This window comes from Colius striatus, chromosome 3, assembly GCF_028858725.1.
Source record: "Colius striatus isolate bColStr4 chromosome 3, bColStr4.1.hap1, whole genome shotgun sequence".
NCBI lineage: Eukaryota > Metazoa > Chordata > Aves > Coliiformes > Coliidae > Colius > Colius striatus.
In genome coordinates this window covers 74,763,347-74,777,256 of record NC_084761.1, presented here as the reverse complement: position 1 = coordinate 74,777,256, position 13,910 = coordinate 74,763,347, and the positions used below count along the sequence as shown (strand labels likewise).

The window sequence follows — 13,910 nt, the reverse complement described above, 5'->3', positions numbered from 1 at the left end:
ACAGCAAGTAAAGAGGTGATGAAGGAAACTTCAAACTCCTGTACCTTGATCTGTTTCCTGCGGAAGAGCTCAGCTCAGAGTTTACACTGATATTGCTCCCAGTCTCTGATCCTGCAGTCCTGATGTAGGGTCTCCTTCCAGTGGCAGACAACGGTTTGTTTACTGTGCCTAACACAACCGTTGGCTTGGGCTACAAGAAAAATGTTTAAATCTTAAACAAAATAAATAGAAAAAGGAAACTTCCAACGCATACTTCATTTAGAAAATATTTTCCTGAACATTTTAAAATACTTCTTGTGGATTAACAGTCTCAGTCCTGATGCCATCAGTTTATTGCTGCAGACTTCATCTTTATTTGAAAACCACCGTCTATCCTACTTGTGTTTCTTACAACTTCGGAGCGCTCCATCAGTTGCCTTGCTCCCTCTCATGCTTTCAAGGGGACAGCAGTTGGAGAAGTCTCAATGAAAGCCAGAATGTTAGGTAATATTAGACTAGAAGGATGTGGCAGTACCCCTTTCAGTCTCAGCATGGTTGAGAGCCTCTGGGTAAAGATGAAGGAGGAAGCAAATAAAGCAGATGATGTTGTGAGAGTCCGCTATTGATCATCTAACCAGGATGACAACACCAATGAATTATCCTACATGGAATTAAGGGATGTCTTTAGATCAACTGCTCTTGTCCTCTTGTCCCTATGGGTGATTTTAACTTCCTGGACATCAACTGGAAACATCATACAGTGGAGACAAGGAGGTCCAAGAATTTTCTGAAGCATGCTGAAGATTACTTCTTGGTGCAGGTACTAAGGGAGCTGACTAATAAAGGTGTCATTTGGAAACAGAGAGAGAAAAGTGGTGAGTGGTGGCTGTCTTGGTGACAGCGACCACAAAGCAGTTGAGTTTCAAATCATTAATGACAGAAGAAAAACTGCTAGCAAAACTTTGACCTTAGATATGGGGAGAGCAAGCTTTGGGCTACTGAAGTAGCAAGTCAGTAAGGTCCCCAGGGGATCTGCTTTTAAGGGTATTTAGGTCCATGAACGCTGGTCAACTTTTTAAGAGCCATCTCTTAGAAACACAGGAGCAGTCAATCACAAAGTGTCCACCATGCAGTTGGATAAGTCTGTAACGTGTTGAGTGAGCAGTTGGCTGATGGGTTGGGCTCAAAGAGTTGTAGTCAACGAAGTTACATCAGGCTGGTGGACTATCACCACCCAGGTTCCCCAGAGCTCAGTTTTATGGCCAGTGCTCTTTAATGTTTTTCTAAGTGATCTAGATGCAGGAGTCAAATGTACATTAAGTTTGCCAACAATACTAAACTAGTATTATAAACTACGTATGTACTAAACTATAGTATTATTACAGGTGACTGTGGGCCCCCTCAAGGGTAGAGAGGCCTTACAGAAAGATCTGGATAGACTACAGAGCTACACAATCACCAACTGTAACAAGAGCACAAGAGCAAATGCCTGATTCTCCACCTGGGACAGGGTAATTCAGGTTATATAATACAAAGTGGGGGATGAAAGGCTGAAGAGCGGCTCCGTGGAAAGAGATTTGGAGGTCTGGGTTGATAGTAAGTTGAATATGAGTCAATAGTGTGCCCTGCCAGCAAAAAAGGTCAGCTGCGTTCTGGGGTGCACAAAGCCCAGCATGGCTAGCTGGTGAAGGGAGGTGATTCTCCCATTCTCCACTGTAATGGTGTGGCCTCACCTTGAGCACTGTGTGCAGTCTTGGGTGTCTCAATATAAGAAACGGATCAAACTACTAAGAGTGTATGCAGAGAAGGGTTACCAAAATGGGGACAGGCCTCAAGGGCAAGACTTAGGAGTGGCTAAGGTCATTTGGTTTGTTCAGCTCGGAGAAGAGAAGGATGAGGGTGACCTCATCACAGTCTACAGCTTCTTCAAGAGGGACAGCAGAAGAGGAGTACACGAGGAAATGGTAGGAAGCTGCATCGGGAAGTTCAGATTGGGTATCAGGGAGAAGGTTCTTCACTGAGAGTGGTTGGTCACTGGAACAGGTTCCCCAGGGAAGTGGTCACAGCACTATGCTGGTTGGGAGTTCCAGCAGCATCTGTCACTTTTAGCCACATGGTTTAGTTTTAGGTAGTCCTGTGAGGAGCAGGGAGCTGGACTTGATGACCCTTATGAGTCTCTTCCAGCTTGAGATATTCTATAGTTCTAACATTCTGCATTTTCAAAGCAAAGCACTTCTGGGAAAGGCTTTTTATTTTGCAGAATAAGGTTCAGTACAACAGTGGGAAATATGTATACTTTTACTATGCAGAAAACCACTGTAAAATATTTAATACCATCTACCTATTCTGGGATTCTCCAATACAGCCGTGGTATTTTAGATCTTGCTCTGGCTGCTGTCTGTTGACCAATTTGGTCAGGCTGGGTAGGCAGCAGGAAGTTTTTTATTTTGTCTCTGGAGATGATTCAAGGAAGTTTTCATAACTGGCATGTCACATTCCTCATGTATTTTTACATTTCCTCAGAGATTGAGTTAATAAATTAAGACATTCCCCTATGAAGACATAATTCTTATGTGTGGAAGTTATGAGGGAGCAGATGAGAGAGATATCACAGATGCTGGAAAACATTTGGTTAGCAAAAAACTGCAACAATCTCTGTAGAAACAGCCTGTTACTGAGCACGTGTTCAGTAGCTGCATCATCCTAGTGCTAATATTGCACAACATTTACTTAAACATATTATTCTTACAATATTTTATTTGCTCAGTTTACTGAATGTTTTATAAAAAACTCACAGGAGGGAGAAAAATGTTGAAGAGAGAAAGTGCTTCTATGCAACAAGCACATTGTGAATTTCTGCCAGAAGAGGCTGTGAAGGCAAAGCACTGGGAGGTTCAAAGCCAAAGCAGACAAATTTGGGAACGAGTCAACAGGCAGGTATCAAAACCAATAGGCACAGATGCAGATGCAAAGCACTGGCACAGGCTGCCCAGGGAGGTTCTGGAGTCTCCTTCCTTGGAGGTCTTCAAGAACTGCCTAGAAATGTTCCTGTGTGATTTGGTCTAGGTTGACCTGCTTCTGCAGGGGGGTTGGACTAGATGATTTCTAAAGGTCCCTTCCAACCCCTACCATTTCATGATTCTATGCAGAGTCTAGCATCCCATTATAAACATTCTGAATGCTGCGGGAGTAAGAAGGTGGTTATAATGAAAGTGGCTAAAGCGCACACTCTCCCTAACCATGCTGTATGGGTCCCTCTGGAAAAACAGTATCAGGCCAAAAAAGACCATTGGTCTTTGTCAGTGGGGTATCCTTACACATCTGCAGTTTCTAAAATTGAAGTAGGCAGAAAAAGCACGTGTCTGTGCTTCTATTAGAGCGTGGAATAAATGTTTGTTTTCCCAGAATACTGAAAATTACCTAAATAATACTAGTTTGGTATGAGACATTCCTCTCCCCTAAATCTAACTCCGTTTTAACAGAATTCAGGAGAGAAGCCTATCTTATACCAGCAAGACATTTTAGTTAAGACACAGCTTTAGCCAACATTACAGAACACCTTACCAGAAAAGGAACATAGTAAATTTATGTGGCCAACTAAACCTGCTTCAAATTATATTTCAGTGTTGTCAAAGGTGAAACAATTGCAGGTGTGGACAGATACATTCTTCTGAAGATACTGAAAGCACCAGTTCGGTACTGGCTGCTGCTAACGAAAGTGGTCTTCTGTCTGCCTCCTCCCTTCCTAACATTAACCAAGCTTGCTGAGTAGCATCCAGGCTGGTGTCACAGGGTTAACAAAGAAGAGGCAGGATTCTGCCAACTGAGCAAACCTCACCTACATGAACTGCTCTGATAGTAGAAACTTTTTGTACAAATGAAAAAGCAGTGTGAGAATAACCAATTTTAAATGATACAGCTGTTTACAGAGCAATCTCCACTCTTACAATCAAGAATTACCACAAAGTTCTGGCTCTAACTAAAGACTTTAGAAACTAATACAATAATGGTTAATAGAACACAGGACACGGAAATCAAGAAATGCACATGAAATTTACATTAAAGCCATGATTTATACTGTTCTCAGGGTTTTTATATTTTACAGGTCAGCCAGCATTCTTTAACTAAGAAAAAGCAAAACCAAGCCAACCAGAAACCTTTTCATTTTTTGAGCTAGACTAAAAAGCACTCCAACATAATTTAACTAGAACCTAAGAAAGACTATTTCAGAATCCTAAGAAAGGACAGCTAATGGTAAAAGGTATAAAAATAGGTTGTTTTTTATGACTTTTTTTCTGTTGTGTGCCCCCCACCCCCTGCCAAAGTCTTGGTATTTTCTCTCCCTGTGAAGGTAGCAGCCAAATTAAGTCTAAAATAAGACATTCAAAAGGCTATAAGACATTTGCAGATGATTTAACAGCATTAACACCTATATTAAAAACACCGAGATTGAAAGTTTAAGACCTCCATTGCTAGTAGTGCCACAACTTAGTATCTGCATCACAACTTTATGCCATACTTATGTGAATAATAGAAATCCTGTAGCTTTGTGAAAGCTGTAGTTAATCAAGAACCTACGCCTCAACACACAGGTAACAAATCTTGGTGGTGTGTGCTCACCACGTAGTATGTTAAAGTCACTAATTATGTCATCAAATAAAAGAATCACAAATTATTGTACACAAACTCTTAATACCACTTTTAAACTACAGCAGTCCAGGACATTTTAAAAGAATCATAAGTAATATTCAAAGAATTGTAACTTGTCAGAATACAGTACCTTTCCTGTCAAAAGAAGAACCCTTGTCTCTTCTGAAATGTAATTCCTGTCATTGCAGAAATCCTATATAAAAAATAAAATAGAAATCAGTTTGTGCTTGATCTCTCATTCTTGCTGTTGTTTTCTACATATACATGACTGAATTCTCAAGTTAGATGCTACTATCAAATGCTACAGATATTTCACACCATTTGACCTGCTAACAAATGAATCAATCTGATAAAGGTAGGTCAAACCAGTAAAATCTGGAGATTTTACTCAATGACAGTATGTCATATCTGAAGTTGGGATTATTGTTTTCTCTTCTTGAATGACGAGTCATTTGAAATGAAGCAAAATTGTCCTCCCTATTTTTTCACTTGTGTATTATTAATGGCAAATGCAAAGAGACAAAAAGAAGTGCCACTTTGACCTGAGTGCAGTCTGCACAGACCAAACTGCTAAATCTGAATGCAGGAAGCTACCACAGACACTGGCTCCTTGCTACCGTGGCATCTGCCATTTCACAATGAAGTAAGCAAACTTAATTTTTCTTAAACAGCCTCTGGCAAGGCTGCTTATTAACAGTCTAAGCCACTGAAAGATGCAAAACATACTCTTTAGTACAACTAAACTATCAGGTCTGGTCCAGAGTTTTACTTTGGTTCTACTTTTTCTAGAAGCATGTCTCTTACAGAACTGCAGTGCAATTGTTGACAGTAGAGCTGTACTCGCCAAGACTATTACTAGGCAGTAAAAGGACCAACTTGCACAGCATGCAAAATAACCAAACAACTACTGATATAAACATATCCCAGATAACATTCAAATTGTTCCCTTTTTTGTTCTGCTTTGCAGTCTAATTCATATATACAGTCAGAATAGACATATGTTCTCATATTCTCAGATGCACTTGTAAAACCTTAATGAAATATGTTAGCACATACTGAGAGATCACATTTATTCTAATTAGTTATCACCTGGTTACACGCATTTCTGGCACACGTTCATAATACACAGTGTAGCATAAAGCTGATGTTAAAAACAAAATATATGCGTTTTCCCCAGTCATGATATTATGTTATGGAGATAACCAGGTCTCAAATACAAAAATTAAAGTATTTCCCCGTATTACTTTGGAAATTAAATTAACAAACTTACCTTTTCAGGTTGCGTAAAAAATTTGGTTGGCAATACAGGGTCCTTTGGCGAATCTGCATTGCACAAAGCACTTTTGCTGTTGATTACACATAGTGCTACATCGCATACTGTATATAATTTCTGAAGAAAGAAAAGTATGCTTTTAAGAATTTCAGTTTTTACACTATACAGAGAATGCAACTCTTTATAACTTTGAGTTAAAATAACCACCACTGACATATTTTGTAATTATATCATTAACCATACTGTTGGCTCCTCAAACACATATAGAAGTCTCAATTTTTCACAGGATACCATTTAATAAAACATAGTAATACTTCACATGCAGTACAATAGAAGCTCAGGCTCAATCAATTCACCATAAATGGTTTCTCATCTCTGCTATTAACTAATAGGTTTAAAAGTAGCCACTGTTAAATACAATATTTTAACAGTAGCCAGCGTTAAATACTATTTCCTCCCCCAAGAACAGAAGATACTTATGTTGGGAATCCAGACAGTAGGAGTTAAAACAAGGCAGGCAGGCAGTAACAGGAATACGTAACAAATTTTGTTTATTAACTTCATTAGGTATTATGTGCTGGATAATGTCAGCAAGGTTCTCAAAGGAGATTGGCAACACACAGCCTATGTTCGCAATTAACACACTCTAAGAGACCATAAAAGTGTCTCAGATAGTGCTTTCACATTTCCTGCAAATCCTGTTCATCAACTGCTTGCAAAACCCTCAACCCATCACCCAACACTTATCTGAATTGCATTTCTTACTTCATTTGCCTTTGGCTCGTCAGGAGACTGAGCATCTCGGGTGAGCTTGATGTTCTCTGCCATCTTTTTCATGAAGGCATGGCTATTGTTCTCATTCTTTGTCATTAAAACTTCAAGCATGAACCACAGGCACCTAAAAAAAACATAAAACCACAAACAATTACATTACAGCTTTTATACTGCAGCTCTCGTATAGCAATGTCTTACAAATTTTGTCAGCTACACTACCGTTTCCTTAAGAAGCCACAATCAATTATAAAAGTATCTGAAGGTGTAGATAGAGTCTAGACCTTTAACACTCAGAGTCTTAATTGTATTCCTCAGAACAAATCTGCCAATTAGCGTGCTTATTATATCCATAAACACTGCCCAACCAATCAACTGGTTTGTCTTCAACATACGAACCGAAACAAGAATTTTAGCACTATCACCATCTAGCTGAAATTCTGTAGCCACTGCCTTGGGCTATGTCTATGTTCCTATCAGCAATGTACCACGACCACACTCAAAACAGGCTTAAACAAATCATACTGCTACTAGACAGTTACCTATGCTACATGGTGTAATACTGGAATTCAAATATGAGAGGAGGTCCAAAACTGAGCAGGTCAGATATTTGCTAATGCTCCATATGGGAGAAAAAGAAAGCCTTACAGATAGACATAATGGAATTAGCTTTGCCAGTTTTCCTTGTGTTCAGTTTATTTCTAGGGACAACCCAGTATATTTTAACTAAAAAATACTCCGTCCATGCTGTCATTTGCTATCAAGCTTCATGGCTAACTGGAGCTAGAGGATCAGCAACAGTCATAATATGGTAAAATGATGCATAGTTGAGAAAGACATAGGGGTGGGTCTGAGAAATACAGACTTTGCCAGTAGCTAATTTAATTCTGAAGCTCTGGAACAGAGATTAACTTGTAGAAAGAGGCTAATAAAAAACTAAAAAAAACCATGATGACTAAACATTAGAATTCTCTATCCACAAAAGCCCCAGTCTTCTTAACTGATACAAATTAAAGACTGTAACACAAGAGACTGAGGAACATTTCTCTCAAAAACTCAAAGAGGGTTGTACTTTGTCAAAAAACTTAAATAGTTATCTGCTGTTCAATAAAATAAGTAATCTATATTCTGACTTTTATCCAAGTGTTGGATACCTTTACATCCACCTATTCATGATTCTCAAGAACTCAAGTGTGATGAATACAGGACCACATACCACACTGACTCAGCTTCTCCAAAACCCTGCATCATCCAAAGATTGTTATTGAGGACAAATTTTCATCTGGAAATTCCAGTTAATACACATCAACTTCAATAGCTTGATTTCCCTACTCAGTCAACAAACGAAAGAAATCATCAACCATGAACAAGACTTTTCCAGAACAACCGTGGGATTTCATGTAGAAAAAATAGGCACCTAGAGCAACGCTGTCAAAATAAGTTCATTCTCTGTGCCCAGTTCAGTATTTTTGGAATATGAATTTGGAAGAAAAAGATACTATTTCAAGATAAAAAGCAAATGAAAACCCAAACATAGCTCTTTAGGACAAGTTTAAAAAAGCTTTGTAAAAAGAAATACAACAGACTGTGGTTAAAGAACCTGCTAAGCACATATTTATGTGACTGTGTTTAGGCCATATAAAACCAAGACTAACAAGGAAGACAACTACAAAAGACACTGCCAGTCTGCTTCTCCAAGTTTGCAAGCTTCTATGTTAACACTTTAAAGTGGACACTATGACTCTCAGAACTCTTGAAATAAGCACTGTATTACATTATATGAGGAAAATGTTTGGTGTTTATCTCAGCAGACTCTTCAGGGAAGTATCCCGGCCAAAATTCTGTACAGAGTATTTCTTTGTTTGGAGCAGTCCTCCCTGGCTAGTTCAGCCAGCTTGTGACAAACATAAAGGAGGACATTTGACAACAAAGGAAAGCTATACAAGGGGGGCCCAAAATGTTCAGTGCACTAGCAAGTACTTCTCAGAGAAAGTATTAACTCGACCACTGTGAATAAAGTACAAGCTGGAGGATGCTTTCAGCGGTTGCCAGGAACAGGGTGTCCTGGGACAAAATGTAAACTTGAGGATTACGTAAGATATCTTCACTGACTTCAGGTTCTGAGCAGGTGTCAGTGAAGGAATTCAGAAATCAAGAAAAATTAACTTTTTTCATTTAAAGAAAGAATGAGTCTTGGACTCTCATAGAAGGTGCAAAAACAGTTAAGATGTGACTGGTTTATATTTGTGCCAAGAATAAACCGCTTTGCTGATGATGTATATTGTAGTATGTAGTCATACATATTTTGTAACATTAAAAATACACACAAGAAAAAACCCTAAACACTAAATACAAAGTTGGCCAGGGGATGCTTTAACTATTTTTTTTTCCTGGAGTGTTACATTTCCCAGATTACTGTTTTGCAAAATACTGTTGACAGAACAAAGACTTCCTCTTCCTTATTTTTTTTCCAAGCACAGAAAAGCTCTCAGTATAACAATTCTAGAAGCATTTGACACTTACTCTTTGACATCACGAAGCTGATCAACATCCTGAGGTTTTGTGAAGTCTGGATCATGTGCCAGTAAGTGAATCATATATGGTACCACATATTCAGGCAGCAAGGATAGCAATTTTTCTATAGTAACAAAACCCAAAAAACATAACCCCTACATTACACATACATACATCACAAGAAACACTTTTTCAAAGTATTACTTTTTCAAATATGGAATGTACAGTTTTTACTTGCATTTTCATCCTACAGATTTTACTTTTAATGAATCATTAAAAATAAATGAACAAGTCTAGTCTTACTTTTGGAAGAAGGTGATAAAGCTTAAAATACCAGAAACTAAAATTTGAGAGTTTTCAGCAAAACAACTACCACAGTAACAACACTGTATTTTACATGTATAATTCTCACCAATGTACAGAGAAGTATTTTATGTTTTTTGCTGAACTAATTTTGATTTGAATGTATCTAATACTAAGACAAGGAAACAAAACTTATCTGGTGTTTCTTTACAATAGCAAATTGCTTAAGTTTTAATGATTACTCCCAGTTCAGTATTTGACTGTTGTACTCATTTACTGAAATACTAACCATTAGCCATAGGATTCTGCTTAATGTATTCTCTTCGTATACTGATGTTTTTGAGCAAGCACTGTCTGGCATGTGCTCTTCTCTCTTTCACAGGGTCTTTGGCACACAAAGCAAAAATTGCCATATATTCCAAAGGGAGCAGTAACTTTGCAAGTGCCTTATGCAGTTTCTGGGCAAATATCTGCCTCACTTGGTAGCACTCATCCTACAGCAACACAAAACATAAGAATGCAACTGTAAAAATCTTGGTCTTTGGGAGAGGGAAAAAAAAGGCATTCAAGGGGGAATTATGAAGAGACATTTCAAGAATATAACAGGTGCAGCACAATAAATATTTGAAATTTCAAGAACACTTTTGAAAGCTGCAATGAGGAACAGAAAATACTCAGTGTAGCAGCAACAAAAGCTCAGATGTAAGGACTCTGAACTCAGTTAATTAAAAGTCACTTGAATTCAAATGCAGTTACTTACATTAATGACAAGTGCACAGAGCTGGAACTGTTCTGGGGTAATTATTTCATGGTAACAGGGTTCTTGTGCAAGCTTCATTATTGCACTACCAGCAGCTAATCGCAGTCGAGACATATCCGATTTACTAAACAAACATGGGGGGGAGGGAAAAAAAGGACACACAAAAAACCCACAAGTCACCACAACCGTCCTTAAATTACTTGCACATTACAATTTCTTCATTTTAGAAGATCAATGAGCAAATTAAGGGCTTTCTCTGTCAGATCAGATCACAGTTCTACAGCTTTAGATCGAGCTAAATTAATGCAATTAAATTTGTGAAAATAAGGTGCTCTGATTTCCCCACAAAAAAAATCACACCAGCTTGATTCCAGTAAAATAATGAAATGAGGAGAGTTCAGTTTCTTGTTTACATATCACTACCTAAATGAAAGCAACATTTGGGCACAGATTTTGTCTTTCCTTCCTTCACCCTCAGAATAAAGATGAGGTGCGAAGTTACCTCATTGTTGGCATAAAGAGGCTCCAACCAAGTTCACCCAACTCACAAGTATGTTAAATTTCATCACTCAATTGTTTTCAATGATACTCACACAGATCTTTTACTCACCAGAATGTCTTTTATTATCAAGGTATCTACAGCATCCTGAGTTAGACTATTACTAAGTTACAAGAAAGAGCAGCTAACAAGCATATTTTTATACTGTCATTCCCCTCCTAATATTACAACCTCAATCAGATCTGGTTTCTAGTATCCCATTAGCCAACATTGTGCTCAACATAAAATTCTAAAAAAGCTCCAAAAGAATAAACATTCTTTTAACTTGTACAACAAACTGATGGAAGCCTGGAAGGAACAATGTCTGACCTGATTCGCTTCTGTTCTGTCAAGTCCCCTTCACTGACAAGCATGGCTGATAATAACCGGAGTGTGGAATTCGCCGATTTCGACTGGTTGTTTTTCATACCCAACAACCAGCGTACCAAAAGTTTAATTGCTTGCACCTATCAAACATGAACAAAAAACAACCAACTTAATTCCTAGAGTTGATAAACCACTACTGCTATCAAACTGAAAGAGCCATAGACCTCTATGCATTAGGGTTGACATATTTTGAAAGGAACAGAATGAAGCAGCAAATATTTACTGACTGAAGAAGGAAGTAGCAAGTCTTTGTAACATCAGGACATTTCAACTATGGTTCAGTGTCTCCTCACAAGTGCATCTAGAGGATGCAGGCTGCTTGCTACATGATTAAAAATAAGAGCAACTAGATAAACATTTACGGAAATGGCCATAATTTGAATCACAGTAAATATCCTACAAAGATTAATTATTAAAATTCATCAGGGTCTCAGTGTATTTCAAAGTCTCTTTATGGTCAATAAAGTCAAATTACTTCTCTTGTAAGGACATCTAAAACTTCTGACTCTCTTAATTTTCTCAACATTCAGCATAAGTGATATCAGTAAGTGAAGACACTGAAAAGCACAGCTTCTGTCAGTTCTATAACTGTGTGTATAACCCACAAAAACTCTACAACACTGCACATTCTAAGGAGACCAATACAAAAGTATTCAAAGGGATTTTATAACTCACTATAGCACAACTTGAAAAGTAAATTTTTTATCTCAAATATACACATTACTACTGACAGAAGATCGTTCACCTTTGCTAGTACTTCTGGAGAAACTTCTTCATCTGGAGACCACAATTTTCCATTTTTCTCACCTGTTGACTACAGACATTCATGTAAGTTTAAGAACTGGTTCAACCCATACAGAAAATGCAGAAGTGAAAACGGAAAAGTCACAGGTTAAGCTTTCTTTCACACAAAGATCTTTTATAATGCAACTATTGCTACACTAGCCATTCATAGAATGTCCTTTTATTAACTCACTTAACGAAAAAGCTCTATTCCCCACAGGGTTAATAACAAGCAAACAAAATAGGAAGGACTTACCAAAAAAAAAAAAAAAAAAAAATCTTACCCTGTCATTCATTAGGAGATCTTTCACAATGAAATTCGCAACGACCGATTTCATTGGAGAAGCAAACTGGTCTGGAGCCAACATAGAGATATGGCCCAGTGAGACTAATGGAGTTATAAGTTGCTCTGGTACATCAGCATTCAAACTTCTACTAAGAGGCTGAGGATAAAAAAAAAAAAGTTTCAAAATCCAGCTACAGATGGAAAGCTAGCATGCCTAAAACCTCTTTCTTTTACTGCTGGATTGCTGATGAGTTTCTTAGTTATTCCCTAAGAATTAATAAAGTTAGCAGATCAAAAGGAAGAAAGAATGAGATTTTCTAAGTAACAGAGGAACAACAAAAATCTCATGTCAAATCTCTCAAAAAAATCTCACGAGGCATGAGCAAAGCAAATTTTATATTCTCTTCCTGTTTTAATGGTGAAACAGTTTCAAATCTGGCAGACATGGGAAAAATTCTGACTCAGTGTTATTCAGGAGTTGTGAAAACATGAATTGTAACTGCAAATGACAGAAAATAATAGCAGTTAAAAGAACCTTGGTAATCACCAGAGACATTTGAATTAGTGACTGGTATTTCCCTTCCAGTTAACAGTCACCAGGATAATATGTGCTGCTATATGTATCACCCAGCACCTCACATTCTGGTACTAGAGAGGGAACATGCACTCACACAGAAGTCTAAGCAGAGATCAAACTCTGTAAGCTTAAATCAAAGCTTTTCACACTCCTGAATTATTCATAGGTTCAAAGACAGTCAAGATTAAGAACCCAAGATATTTTACAAGTGCAGATTAAAATAGTTATTATTTAAGAGATTACAATGAAAAGTAATAACCTCTCTGCTCTGTGTAAGGTGACTTTTTGCTTTACAACTTGTCTAAGTAAGCAGTAAGTGAGCAGTAAGTTAATGTCTGAGCTTATAATCAAGTATTCTGCATTAACTTCCTCAGTGAGAAAGCGCTGTATGTGCAAAGACCTTAAAGCATGGTAATTTAATACAGTTTGAAAGTAAAGGATGTTATCTCTCATTTAATATCTGCTAAATGTGACCTCATGGCATTTAGTGTGGATCATTCCAGTGTATTTAGGTTATTTTCTGCCAATTTTTCATAAGTAGACAAAAAAAACCCCCTCATCTACCAGACATCGGGGTACACAAAATAGTGACTGTAAAATGCAAACATCGATGATTTCCTATTGTAAAATTAATGACTTATCTCAACTACCATGCATCTGTCTCTTTCTGACCTCATCAATTATTATCTGTTTATAAACAGTATTAAATTTATGTTAATTCCTAGTATCAGTTAAAAACATCCGGAAATCTTAAAAAAAGCAAGACTTACCTCAAAGATCTGTGCAAGCTGCACTTCTTTATTTGAAAATATGGCATGTATACAATGAACAGCTTGTTTTGCCTGATGAGGAGTGCCTCTTTTTGCTTTCTGATGCAGAATTGGAATTAGTGTTCTGTGAACATGAAACAAAATACTTTCAAAATGCCATTTGCAATCTACAAAAAAAATAAAGCTCTTCACCTATAGAGATCTATCCTTCCCCATCTTATAAATCAAGCATTCCTTTCAACTCTGTTCAGGAAAGATCATAGTCATACAGTGAAAAAGTACAACGGAATTGTATTTAGTAATGCTTGTTGAACATCTG

At 37.6% G+C, this 13,910-nt stretch overlaps 1 protein-coding gene across 2 annotated transcripts in view; it reads right to left on the bottom strand.

Annotated features, from left to right (window-relative positions):
* PDS5A (PDS5 cohesin associated factor A) overlaps positions 1-13,910 on the bottom strand; it is a 79,946-nt gene that overhangs the window by 7,257 nt on the left and 58,779 nt on the right. For both annotated transcript variants that reach the window (XM_061992593.1, XM_061992594.1), the window contains exons 20-30: positions 13,592-13,715; positions 12,243-12,401; positions 11,921-11,989; positions 11,119-11,255; positions 10,251-10,374; positions 9,780-9,984; positions 9,197-9,311; positions 6,668-6,800; positions 5,900-6,019; positions 4,760-4,822; positions 45-190 (exon numbers count right to left, since the gene is read on the bottom strand). In XM_061992593.1, the coding sequence (XP_061848577.1) occupies positions 45-190; positions 4,760-4,822; positions 5,900-6,019; positions 6,668-6,800; positions 9,197-9,311; positions 9,780-9,984; positions 10,251-10,374; positions 11,119-11,255; positions 11,921-11,989; positions 12,243-12,401; positions 13,592-13,715 (1,395 nt within the window). The remainder of the gene's footprint in view (positions 1-44; positions 191-4,759; positions 4,823-5,899; positions 6,020-6,667; positions 6,801-9,196; positions 9,312-9,779; positions 9,985-10,250; positions 10,375-11,118; positions 11,256-11,920; positions 11,990-12,242; positions 12,402-13,591; positions 13,716-13,910) is intronic.